Consider the following 14,403-nt stretch of genomic DNA (forward strand, 5'->3'; position numbering starts at 1 on the left):
ATTCTTTCTCAAAATAACGCCCACGGTGTGATAGACATTTCTCGTGCCGTTTTACCCATGCATTGATCACATTGCTGAACCATTCTTGTCCAAGTGATCTGTTGACACTTCACGACGAATTTCGGTCACATTTAGAAATCTTTATCCTCGCAAATGTCTTTTTCAAGGCAGGAAAATCCAGAGGAGCGAGATCTGGCGAGTAGGGCGGAAGTTTGAGTCTCCGAAATCCAAAGAGGTCTAATTCCAGTTCCGTGACTTGGAGCATTGTCTTGATGATAAATCAACTCTTCCGTGCTGTTTGCCAAAACCGGCCTTTTTTCCGCAATGGAGAAAATCAGGGCGGACAACCTGAATAAATAATATTCATGATAAAGATTTCTGCCTATCAATTTTCAGTGACCTTAAAAAGGATACAAGTTTCTTTCATAAAACTGCATCATTTATTAATTCTTAGTTTAACAATCTTAATTTTTTCTTTTACCAATGTCCTTTCCTTTTCTTGAAAATCTCTGTTGCCATCTCCGCACAGCCAATCAGAATCAAGAAAATATTGTCCGCCATTACCTCCGACAAAAGTATCAAGTCGGACATAGACGCTATGTAAATTTTAAAAACAATTTGAAAGAATGGTGAAGACCTGTGCTTATGGAAAGTGCAACAGTGATACCAGGTATCCCGAGAGGATACAAGGGGTTCGTTTTATTCCCTTTCCAAAGCCCAAGACTCAGAAAGACAAGTGTTTGCGATGGATAAGGGCCTGCGGGAGACCTCACTACCAGCTCAACGAAAGCAGGATCGATCGTCATACCTTTATCTGCACAAAAGTAATTCTATTTGATATAACATTTCCTAGTCATTTACATTTAAAGTGAAGAATCATTATGAATATGCAGGCATGCTTGTAGCCATATGGATTAAAAATAAAAGGAGAGTACGCTTTGACAGTTAACGTTAGGCCTATCTGTCAACTTGAGGTCCTACACGACGCGGTGTTATATTTTGATTTGTCGTTTTCTCCTAGTCCACAATCTGAACATTTCGTATCATATATGCCTTTATATTGATCTTGATTGTACATGTTTACAGTTGTATGACCATGATTGATGCTTGGTATTCTAATTCAGAATAAATTTTGTAGCATTTCATGGATTCTAGTGGCCCAACGGGGGAATATCCAGATCCAGTACCATGCGATGGTTCAGTTATTAAAAAAAGCAGACGTCACTGGAGAGAGAGGAGCAGGTTGGATTATTTTTAAGTAAAAATGAACAGAGTCAATCTGTGGCACATTTTCATTTTAGCACTTGTCAATGAGAAAATGATGCACCATTACTGGTACATGTACATATGAAAAATTTAGACCATTTATCTATGAAAATGCCCTGCCACAAATATGGACAGGACATAAAGTGTTTATTGTGATTGTGGTGTGTCACACGCACAGTTACAAGCTGCAATACAAATGTATATATTTACAATCGCTGTGTTTTTCTAGTAAGCTTACTGTGAAATTGATTTGAAAATCATTTTCGTGTATACTCACGCGTAGAAATATACCGGACAAATATGGACAGGTCACATAAAGTTGTTTGCAACGATATTGAAATTCAAATATTTAGCATATTTTAGTTGCTTCCAAACATGTGAAATGTGGTTTTTCAGTTTAGTGTGAATTATTGGTGTGTGTCACACCTGCACAGCATATTTCATGAAGCGCGCTAGCGCTTCATGAAAAATATGCCTACGTGCAAGTCTGTGTGATTCACACACCAATAATTCACACAAAACTGAAAAACATTCCTTAATTGTTATTCATGTCTGTAGGACATATTGTATTGTAATTATAATGATTTAAAGTCAATTCACTGAATTCAAAACTGTCAGATAATGTTCAAATCAAACTTTAGTTTAGATTAACCCTGTACCAGTTCTCTCTGTCAAATTTAGAATATAAGCAGCTCATGTTCAGAAAAATGATATTTTAATATGAATATATTTTAATATACATTGATATATTTTATATATATGATATTTTGATATAAATATATAACTTCAACATTTTGAAAACAGTCAAGTACTGCAATACAAAGAAATAAGGTAATTCATTAAACCTTTCAGACAAATCCATGAACATGATGAACAACAGAAAACGTGTACTGAAACGTCCATGGGCTTAAATCAGGCTGCTGCAACATCTGTGGGGTTACCGGTAAATCAGGCTACTGAAGATGAACTAAATCCAATTGAAATTGATTCATCATTACTTGCAGGTAATATGCCTCTGTAAAATGCAGGATTAAAATATTGATCTCGGATTTAAAAAAAAAAAAAAAAAAAAAAAAAAGCCCCAAAAGAGAGAAAAACAAACAAACACTAAATTCAAAAGGGGCCCCTAAAGTTTTTGTTAATTGATATTCACAAATACAAAAAAACTTCATGTTGTACTTGAGACTTTTTGGATGATTTTTCTTGTATAAACAGAAAAAGAAATTTACACGTTATCAGCAACATAATAAATACTAGTGCAGGGTGTACATGTACTTGAAAATCAAATTTTGAATCATTGTTCATTACATTTAGTTTTGAGGAGTTGGGAGTGGGGGTCTTTGGGGAGGATTTTTTTTCAGTCATTAAATTAGGATCTTTTGCTTAAGAAGGGAACAGCATAGTATTTATAAAAGTAGGACAGTTTCAAAAGCATGTCTGTCATGAATGGAGCATCTGGGTGAATTCGTTCGACAAACATGTCTTTGGAGGTGTATACTACAAAGTCACACCAAGGTGCACCAGACACAAGTAATTGACCCTGCACCTGTACATAATGATCATGAGTTCTGTTCATTGTTATCTGGCCATTTTCTTCTTTTAACATGAAATTTTTAATATTTACACAAGCTTCAGAGATAGAGAGATCTCTAGCCAAGTAGGGACATTTGATTTCTACGATTCCACACTCGCCATTTTCACAGCATTTACCATCAGGAGTGGCTGCAAGGAATGGAAACTGGTTGTTGATAATCAGTCCACAATCATGAAGATGTGAATTGTTCAATGATATTTGTTTGACCAATTTCTCTCGTGCAAGCTTTTCCCTACTTAGGCCATAATCTGTAGCTGCACATCTTGCAAAAGATTTATTTTGAAATAGGGAACCTAAAAGCAATTCATTTGGTAGCTTTTTTCTTTTGACAACACGATGCATCTGTGATGCTGTGATACGATTTGCCCTGTATTTAAACCATTCAGGATTTTCATACTGGTTTCTAGTTGTTTTTTCTATGCCCTCAGGATTAGAGGTTATAAGCTCTTCTGTAAGCAATTCATTGTACCATGGGGGAAGTTTTACCAAGGCTGTCTGTGGAAAGATGGTATCGCCACAATACATCAAAACCCCCTCATGCACACATAATCCTTTAGATTTTGACTGAAATTGATAAGGATAAAAAATGCAATTAAAAGATATGATTTCTCAAAGAAAAAAAAATTGAAATCATAAAAATAAAAAAAAAATGATATCAACTGGCCCTATTTATTATTAGCATGTAATAAGAAACAAACATTTTTTTTTTTTATTTGGCCTAATGCAATCAAAAATTATAATTTTGTGGTTTATATCAATGATAACTAATGAAGATGGAAGTTTTTATGTGACATATTAGACTTGTTGAGAAATTTTGTATATTCATGAAAAGTTAATATGTGTTTGTTTTGTTTTGTTTTTTTTTCAATCTAATGCATACACAGCATCAAGCCACAGAAAAACTAAGTTCAGGCTAATTTTATTATCCATGGTTTAATTAAATGACATATTGGCTTTGAATTTGAAAAATTCATAACCTGCAATTTTCACAGTGACTAAAGTTAACTGCTCTTTTATTACAGGATCATTAGATTTACTGACTGCTGCAGCACAAGTACAAGAACTGCAAGATAGCCTTAAATCAACGGTTGAGACTCTCCATCAGCAGAGAATTTTAAATCATCACCTGCAGCTTCAATTATCCGCAACATCTCAACACTGTACTGATCCAGAGCCTGAATTTACCGTTGAAAAAATTCTTCAACAAGAGAAAAAAAATCCTGGATTATTTCTTTATTATACCAACTTGAAGTACTGTACATTTGTCACTCTGTTAGAATTTTTGACCTCTCAACAGTTACCAGAATATGCAAAAAAGAGAAAAGAAATCAAGAGGATGAATGCAGCATCGCAACTCTTGTTAACACTGATGAGACTCAGACATAACTTCGGCCTAAAGGATTTGGCGGCACGATTTTGTATTTCTAAACAATCTGTCAGTGAAGTATTTAATGCATGGGTTGATCATATGTATATGATGTTGGGTGCAGTACCAATATGGCCTCATCGTGACCATGTCATTAGTAATATGCCATTACAGTTCAGATCTGAATTTCCAAGAACCATTGCTATTGTTGACTGCACAGAATTGAAAACACAAAAACCATCATCTTTAAAGTTACAATCACAAATGTATTCTGATTATAAATCGGGAACAACTTTAAAAGGACTGGTAGCTTGTGATCCAATGGGTAATATTGTGTTTGTCAGTGAGCTATTTACAGGGTCCATGTCAGATGTGGTTATCACTCAGAAAAGTGGATTTTATAAACTCCTACGTCAACTTTTGGAGGCAGGCTACATTCTGCAAGGTGACTGTATCATGGCGGATAAAGGATTCACCATTGAATCAGATTTGAAATCTTTGGGGTTACACCTAAACTTGCCATCATTTGTAAGTAGTGGAACACAGATGCCTCAATCTGATGTTGACTTGACACAGAAAATTGCAGCTCATCGCATACATGTAGAACGAGCTATTCGTAAAATAAGAACTTTTAAGATCGTATCACATTGTATTCCAACCAGCATATTTGGCTCAATCAACAAGGTATGGACTGTGTGTGCTTTACTCACCCTTTGGCAAGATCCAGTATTGAAAAAGAAGTAAAAATGTACAAGTGGTGTAAAGAGTAAATGTACATGTATTTTGCTAGTTTTTATACATGTATAAGTAAAGTAACAGCCTATAATTTTTTTGATTTTAGAAATGCACTTAATGATGTTAAATATTATGGTATCTGTGTTGTGAATCTAAAACTTAGCTCATCATTTTTTATGTGAATGACCAATGGACTAAAACCCTTGATTATGAACTTGTGGAACTCTGGAAAACTTAATAGAAAAAGAAAGGTCTCTACATTTGATGGAAAAAATTATTTTTAGAATGTGTTGTTCATGAAAATTGACACTTTCAAGTGAGATTGTATGCAAAACTGCATAAATAATTTTCAAGATTTCTACTGTAAATTTTAACTGAGCTACTGGTACATGTATATAGGGAGATTCTGTGAAAATTATTACAAAATGTGAGACATAGCTTTCCTTAATCTGATCAAACACTAAAATGAATAACTTTTGATGAACCATTGTTGTACTGATTTGCCTTTGCTTTGACTTTCATGATTGAAATTTTATAAACCCCCCCAACCCAAACCCATTGTTAAATGTTAATACACACCTGATAACTTAGTGTTGATCCAAGCTTTACATCACCAAATTCACTGCTTATATTTGGGACTTGTGATGTAATTAATTGTGATATTGGTGATCCTTCCACTGACTTCAACAAGTGAAACGACTTATCACTTAACTCTGGGACTCTGTTAGTGTATCAATGATATCAAATATGAAATTTTATGGATTTTTTTCCCTTAAATTTGTTAAATGAAGTTGCATGTATTCCCAAAGTACAGTGAATTTTAAAACAAATAAGTTTTTATAAAATGTTTATTCATCATTATATAGAATCAGTATGAAACTTTGTTCATTTATAATAAGTAAAAACATTAAACATTTATTCTGTACCTGGACTTGATTTCTTTTGGCAATATAGGGACTTTTTTGTGGATTTCTTTTGATTTTACAACTATAATTTCATTCACAGATGCAGGGTTGATCTTGTTTCCTCTAGGAATGTGCCATTGTTGGGGAAGGCTTGTTCAGTCCCAGCAGTTTAAACTGCTGGATACACTTAACCAAACCAACAATGTGTGAGCACTTGCCAGAGACCCTACAAGGCGTTGCATTCACATATTGTAGCTCCTTATAATCATGCATCAAATGAACTTGTAGTTTTATTAATCATTACGTTTACTTATAAATTATATAGATAATAATTTCTGTGTCTTTTTATGTCATGATGAATTTTATAGATAATGAGTAGTCTCTTACTGTTTAAACATGAATGTATTAGATCCAGTATGAGAATGGAAATGGAATACATGATAATGGAAACAAAAATTGATAAATTCTTCCAGCAAATAAACATGACAAAGGCCAATATCTGAATCATCATGTTGGCTGAAGAAGGAGAATACGCAGTTAGACTCAAAGTGAACAAAATATCTGGTTAACGATAGAACACTCAATGCAAGTGTCAGTTGAAGTGGTTTAATGCAATCATTGAAAACAAAAATAAATAAGTAATTATTAAAATATCAATTTATTAACCAACAATAACGTCTGAACGCATTCAAAACGAACTAGTTTTTTACCCGGCTGTGCATGAACAATAGGCATCTGTAACTACAGACTCCGCTAAATCTATATGTAATCGATGTGGTGCCTCTCCCTTCCTCATGCTCCGATAGCATCTCGCAGCAATAATTACAGTGCTACCTGCGTTTTTGGATACAGTGATATTATGAATGTATCCCTCTTTATAATAAATTAAGCCTTTTGATTGACTCTTCTGTGAAAAATTGAAATTAAATGAACTAAGAGTAAATTCATCCGGTACAAGTTGTAAATCACCCGCCATGATGTTTACATTCTGTTGTCGGAGGTGCGGGTCACGTGATTTTCGTTGCCATCGGTGGGCGGAGCGTGGAAGCGTGAATTCCGATTATGTCATCGACTTCACGGACAGTTAGTCGTTGGTCTTCTTGAATGACGTCAAAAACGAGACTCTTTTTGTTGGTCTTCCCCGCAACTCTTTCATCGGATCACAAGTCCAACCTTTCTGGAATCTTTTGTGCCACGTATACTTGTAAACTAGAGTCCTAGACAAGTGTTTGTGTTTTATTGTTTCCATCTCCCTTTTTAGTCTGTTTAGGGACGAGTCATACCTTGCTCAACGCAGGATTGAATAATAATGCGACGTGACATGTTGTGAATTGTGTATCTACTGCCACCGGGTAAATTTAAAATTTACATGACAATTCGCTGATGTTGCCATTTTTGACAATATTAAAAGGTGAGTTTTTGGATAAATAACGTCATATTATTGCCGTTTATTAAGTCATTTTAATGAATTTTCACAGTTAAGGTAGGATTCTTCTCTGGTTTCTGAGTAGATGAAATATTCAATGTATATTTGCTTATAAGTCGTATAAATTTAGGTGAAAGAGATTTAAAAGACCATATTTTTCTTTTCTCATCACAATTGCACAACTTAAAATAGAAATGGTAAATTGTGTTCGAAAACTAACAGGGACTATATTTTTGGCGGAATGGTGGCGTATGAAAATATCTTCTTTTCTGCCTCTCAAAATTATTATAGAACAACAAATTTGGTTATAATTTTTAAATAATCAAAGACTTGAAGAATTTTTCAAATGTTAGCTAAATTAAAAATAACGGTCTAAAGTTTTAAAATATATCAAATAAATATGATTTTCCAAACAAACTACAATTATGTTAGCATTTAAAAGCTTCCAATCTAAGTACAGATATGAGCAAAAAATCTGTAGAAAGTGTTTTTACTCTCTTACTAAACGGTCAAAACTTTTCGTTTTTAAATCAATTTCTATCTTTATATGACTTCTTTACCATATGTGAAAATAAGACAAGAGGCCCACGGGCCTTATAGGTCACCTGAGTATTGTGCAACAACTTTCAAACAATTAAATTTGGTTCGTGTTTTAAACCAGAGGCCATGAAATTCGCAATTCAAAATTTTGAAAGAGGCACCATTGTTTATCATAATTATAGACTTAGCATGCTTACTCTATCTACCTAATACCCAGATGTAGATCAGAGTAACATTTTAAGAGAAAATGCACTTCCACTTTATAACCAGTTGTACACCTCATCCCAAAGGACCCACTGACCCTGGGGCCACATATTTCAAAATTTTGCAAATTTTATCATAAAATGGTTGATTAATACCAAAGAGCAGATTTCAAAGCATTAATTTATTTTCAGACTATGTACCCCCCACCCCCACCCCCGACCCATAAGGGGGCATAATAAATAACCATTTTGCTAGATGCACCTTTCTTAATCATAAATATATATACTTGGATCATTGGCATAAACCCGGGAGCAAAGGAAACATTTTCAAAGAATTAATGTATGTTCACTGTATAATCAATAGAGCCCCGCCCTAACACCAGAGCCCATGACCCTGGGGTCATAAAATTCACAATTTTGGAAGAGGCACTCTTGCTTATCATAACTATGTACTTAGTTTATTTAATACCCAGGAGCAGAGAAGAAGATTTTCAAAGAATTACTGCATTTTCACTTTATGATCAATAGAGCCCCGCCCAACACCAGAACCCATGACCCTGCAGCCATAAAATTCACAATTTTGGAAGAGGCTCTCTTGTTCATCATAACTATGTGTTTGGTTAGTTTATTTAATGCCAAGGAGCAGAGAAGAAGACTCTCAAAGAATTAATGCATTTTCACTATATGATCAATAGAGCCCCGCCCTAACACCAGAACCCATGACCTTGGGTCATAAAATTCACAATTTTGAAAGAGGCACTCTTGTTCATCATAACTATATGCTTGGTTAGTTTACTTAATACCCAGGAGCAGAGAAGAAGATTTTCAAAGAAATCATGCATTTTCATTATATAATCTCTATAGACCCACCCTAACACTAGAACCCCTGACCCTGGGGCCATGAATTTCACAATTTTAGTAGAGGACTCAATGTTTTCATTACATTCATGCCAACAGTTTGCCTGCTTGATGTCCAGGAGTAAAGAAGAAGATTTTTTAAAGATTGCAATAATTTTAGTGGTTTTGGCCCCACCCCTCAGGCCCCGGGGGGGGGGGGGCGGGGACCATGAAATTCATAATTTTTGTTTCCCTTCACCCATAGATGCTGTATACCAAATTTGGTTGAAATTGGTTAAGTGGTTTCAGAGAAGAAGCTGAAAATGTTCAAATGTTAACACACGACGACGGACGAAAACGGATAGCAATTGGTCACCTGAGTTACTCAGGTGACCTAAAAAAATTTAAATATAGGGTGCATATAAAAATAACTTAAATGTCCTAAAAATTTAAGAAAAAATAGAGAAAATTTGGATTAGCCAAACTCCATTTTTGTTAATCTATTTGTGTCAATTTGGTAATATCATCTTATAGACCATATATGGTAATATCTTTATATGCAAAAAGAAAAACATTTAATCTTTTGAAATAGAAGACCCCATCGCATGATTGAATGCAGTGATTTTTATTCTTAATGTCCAGGGAAAAGGTAATGACCTTGACCTGACCTTGACTCTAATACAGAACGGTCAAAAGTAATCTAACTGATACCATCATATAGTAATACTGTCATCTTGATTCTGTGAAAATTTCATTAATTTTTAAATACAAGAAATGTTTTGTGAGAGAAGAATCCTACCTTAAGTGTGCGAGATTGAATAGTTTTATTGATATTAATTTTCATTGAGAGTATCATCATAAACCAGTAATAAACAAAACAAAAAAGAACGTTGACGATAATTTTGCTCTGATTGAAAAGATTGCCGTGGGCCCACAACCAATATCTAAAACTCTTTAAATGGGTGCTAGACAACATAAAATGATTTTTTTGTTTTCATGAAGAAAAAAAATATTTTCCATCATCATACGAAAAATGAAAAAAAAAATGATTTGTAGTTTTTGAAATATTGAAAAAGTTTGCGTTTTTCAGGGACAACCCTCGTACATGTATGTGAATACGTACAAATTTGGCTAATACATAGCCCTTAAGAAATTAAAGTCATTGGACCCCTTTAATTTGAAGTGTGACGTAGTACCTGATGCGTTTTGGTTATGGCCTGATGGTAAAGGGGACACTGACCAAGCCATAATTCTTGGTCAACATTGCCCCAGGGTATTGTCGGATCTAGGCTTCTACGAAGTCTGAACTGCTTGTCGTAGTTTTTCCAACCTAGTCTCCCATTCCGAGGTGCCCTCAATCTAACATCATGCACAAAGCCCTTGTACTGGCTGAATAAGAACAGATCAATAAATGGTGCTGTATATTATGAAAGCGTCTGTCCATTTGTAAATACTGTCTAAGGCAGAAGGTTTAGACGCGTCTCTAGTAACCAATTATCCCTTCTCATTATTATAAATTGTTTTCTCAGTGGAAGGTTTTGCATATAAGTACTTTCCACCAATAATGCTAAATCTATGTATGCAGAAAATAAGAATTGTTGCTTTGAATGCGAAACATTAACCGCAAGCTTAATGTTAAAAGTTTACAATACTTGAGGTGCTTCTTCATAGTTGGTACCTGTCGTAGTCGTGGTCTCACTAACAGGGATGGCTACAGCCTGCTGCTCCTGCTCGGTGTGATCATCATACTCCCGTAGAGAGACAGCATCCTGTGCAGTTTTGGATAGCTCTCCTTTCGTCTTTTTAGCTCACCTGAGCCGAAGGCTCAAGTGAGCTTTTCTGATCACATCTTGTCCGGCGTCCGTCTGTCTGTAAACTTTTCACATTTTCGACTTCTTCTCAAGAATCGCTGGGCCAATTTCAACCGAACTTGCCATAAAGCATCCTTGGGTGAAGGGGATTCAAGTTCGTTCAAATGAAGGGCCACGCCCTCATTCAAAGGAAGATAATTGGGAATTAATCAAAATTTGGTGGCATGTTTTAAAAATCTTCTTCTCAAGAACCACTGTGCCAGGAAAAATGAAACTTATGGGGAAACATCGTCAGGTAGTGTAGATTCAAGTTTTTCAAATCATGACCCCCGGGGGTAGGGCGGGGCCAAATTGGCCGACCAAAGTTTTACATAGAAATATATAGGAAATTTCTTTAAAAATCTTCTTCTCAAGAATAGTAAAGCCATAGTGGATCATATTTATATGGAAGCATCCTCATGTTGTGTAGATTCAAGTTTGTTCAAATCATAACCCCCGGGGGTAGGGCGGGGCCAAAATGACCGGCCAAAGTTTTACATAGAAATATATAGGAAAATTCTTTAAAAAATCATCTTCTCAAGAATAGCATAACCATTATTATGGATCATATTTATATGGAAGCATCCTCAGGTAGTGTAGATTCAAGTTTGTTCAAATCATGACCGCCAGGGATAGGACAGGGCCACAGTGGCCGATCAAAGTTTTACATGGACATATATAGGAAAATTCTTGAAAAATCGTCTTCTCAAGAATAGCAAAGCCATGACTGGTCATGGAACTACTTTTGGATTTAAACTTTTCATTAATAAACCAATTTCTACTTTTCCTATCGACAGTGCTCAGGTGAGCGATGTGGCCCATGGGCCTCTTATTTGTGGATGTTATAGTTTTGGTCTCCTTACGCTTTCTTGAGGAACTACCGGACTTTTCCCGGGGCATAACTACCTCGTTTCCCTTCTGACCACGTGTCCCCAGTTTCTATCTAAACACGCATGACGCAAAAAACTCCAATTAATTAAGAAATATTGATTCAATTATATCAATCAATTTAATGTTATTTTAAAATGATTTATTTTTCAATGAGAAAATTATATGTATACAATTATTCCGTGAGATGTTAGCAATTATTTTTCTAGATAGCCTCTTAAAAATTCATTCAAGGAGTGCGGTGAAATTAACAATGTGCCTACTGGGAAAAAAACATGGTCAAAATACCTGGGATTTTAACATAAAATTGGGTGCAGGTATTGGATTTATTAAGAACAATTTATTATTTAAGTCAAAATTTATAAAAAGAAATAGTCATAAAGATAAAATTTTATAAATTTCGAGATATATTCTGATTGTTTTGTAATCAGAACTCGACTTTCAGCTGTACTTTTTTGTAGCCAAGGAGAGCTCGAGATGATAATAATAATTTTCTTGCCACTCTTAATCATCAGTGACTTTTGAGCGACGAAAGAGAGAGGTTGGTGATGTTTCTGAAGCCATAGCTAATGAAACATAAAATGATGCTCTAATCGAGGAAAAGAATAGGTAAGAAGGCTATGTAAATGAATTATGTATAAAATTAGTTTAAGCAGAGAATGTAATTGTCATATAAATTTAGATCACAAGATCCTGAAAATCATTCTGTGTTCTTTGATGCTGGATGGCATACCAATGGAAGTGGACGAAGATATGCAAGTTTATCAGGTAACAGCTATATCTGACTGCTTCTTATTTTATCAAACAACATCCAATATACTAGAATACACAATATTTGATTATCATAACTTTTAAAAACATTTAATTGATTTTTGTAGTTGAACTTGTAATTCCGTCTTCATTTCATCTTTCAAGGACATGCAAGTACGATTGGAAAAAAAACACAGGAAATATTCTTTCATATGCTGTTCGTTGCAAGAAATGCAGGTATTGGCTATATGTGATTTTAATACTATAATACTTTTAAATTTATTTGTGTATTTGTTAACGTGTACTTATCAACCATTTTTATGCTTCTGTAATCAGGGATTTTAAAGCAGACTCATAAGTTACCGAACATGATTGTCAAAGAAATTCGGAAAAATCTTCCAAAGCGATGGAATGTGATTTGGCCTCAGAAATGCTACAAGACTTGAAAGCACGCAATTCCCAAGTAAAAACTTTCATCAATGATAATTACTCGACAACCTTAGCAAAGGCAAAAGTATTTTAATCATACGTAAACAATTTTGCAGGTAAATTATATGACATGAAGAAAGAGAAGAAGTATCATTTTTAGGTCCAAAACCAATTCCACATTTACTGAAATGTTTTTCGTATAGGCAGTGAAATCCTACAAGGACAGGACACACGTAGAAACCATACCTTCTCATGTATTTGGAGACCATAAGGTCTGTGAAAGTGAATGGTGCAAATATCTTCAGGACCCAGACAACTACAAACCATTACACTTGCCTTATGGGAAGTATCTGTCTGGTATGGATTTATACAAAGATTTGAATAAAGTATTTACAGATATGGCTAAAAATGCAAGCAAACTTTCAAATCTTGGAAGCACACAAGCCAATGAAAACTTCAACAGAACTGTGGCTTGCAAGAACCCAAAGCACATATATTTTGGTGGTTCTGAAAGAACAGCATTTAGAGTAGCTGCTGCTGTAGAATATTGGACACATGGCTATTGAAAAGGTATTGCTTTCAAAGACTGAAATTTAATTACAGGTTATATGTCAGCATATAAAATTTTATTCCATATATATGTACTTATAATTTTCTGGGAAATACATGTACAAGTCTTTCTGCACATTTATATTCATTTGACTTTGTTTTTAGGTATATGATACTTTGATGCTTTCACCAGGACTGCACACAAAGGTACATGAGAGGAGAATGGCCAATAGGAGAGACAAAGATAAATCGAGAAAAAGCAGTGTTGAATACAAGAAACGTCGCGAACTAAAGAAAATGAAATCAAGCCATGTAAGTTTAAATGTTTACATTTCTACCTTATATATACAGGATTAATTTGATATTTTCTATCTTTTAACAATTTAATATTAATTTTCTATATCAAAATATTAATTATAATTCAGAGAAGAAATGTGCGAAAATAAAGCCAACACATCAGTTTTGTCAGCCCGTGCTCAGTGGTGTGTGCAGAGTTTAACAATTGAACACTGAGCACGAGCTGACACGGGTGTGATCAATTTGTTCAACTCTGTACACAACATTGAGCAGTAGCTGACATTACAAGGGAATGGGTTTAACAGTACGACATTTAACTCGGAACACGACATAGGCCAGACTTTTTACTACCATTTCTAATTATATCCAAAATATCTGTATATCACTTGGTGGGGTTTCTTAGCAGTATTTCACGGTCTCATGTTGAACTCGCAAACATTTCCACTTCTAAAGATATGAAGTCCTAAAACTCAGAATCCCATGGGAGAATGGTGGGATTTTAAGTCCCACCAACTATCCCACGTTTCTCCCATGGGAGAAAAATGTTAGATGGGATATTTTCTCCTAGGGGATTTTTTCTCCCACAAATTTGTTTAAATGGGATAAATCCCTTCTATATCGAAAGATATGACCAAGGTTCAAGTTTTTTGAAAAGTAGGCCAGACTTCAATGTCACGAAGTCAAAATTTATAGTATATTGAAGAAGGTCTTGTCTAATATGAAAGCCCTATCTCTTCTCGTTCAAAAGTTATGGCCAATTAAAAGTAA

The 14,403-nt window shown here is 34.8% G+C and overlaps 1 protein-coding gene across 3 annotated transcripts; it reads left to right on the forward strand.

The window, feature by feature from the left end:
• Positions 1 to 1,101: 1,101 nt before the first annotated feature.
• LOC134259012 (uncharacterized) lies at positions 1,102 to 5,911 on the forward strand. Of its 3 annotated transcripts, XM_062741607.1 has the most exons (3): positions 1,102 to 1,242; positions 3,883 to 4,551; positions 4,614 to 5,910. In XM_062741607.1, exons 1-3 carry the CDS (start codon positions 1,104 to 1,106, stop codon positions 4,628 to 4,630), a joined length of 825 nt encoding a protein of 274 aa, XP_062597591.1. In that variant the 5' UTR covers positions 1,102 to 1,103; the 3' UTR covers positions 4,631 to 5,910. The 3 variants fall into 3 exon arrangements, with proteins under 3 accessions (XP_062597591.1, XP_062597589.1, XP_062597590.1); XM_062741605.1 differs by having other exon boundaries at positions 3,883 to 5,910; XM_062741606.1 differs by lacking the exon at positions 1,102 to 1,242 and adding an exon at positions 2,122 to 2,270 and having other exon boundaries at positions 3,883 to 5,911.
• The last annotated feature ends 8,492 nt before the right edge of the window (positions 5,912 to 14,403 follow it).

The sequence above is a fragment of the Saccostrea cucullata genome, unplaced genomic scaffold (genome assembly GCF_032062105.1).
Source record: "Saccostrea cucullata isolate Sc308-1 unplaced genomic scaffold, CSIRO_AGI_Scuc_v1 ctg1071, whole genome shotgun sequence".
Taxonomy (NCBI): Eukaryota; Metazoa; Mollusca; class Bivalvia; order Ostreida; family Ostreidae; genus Saccostrea; species Saccostrea cuccullata.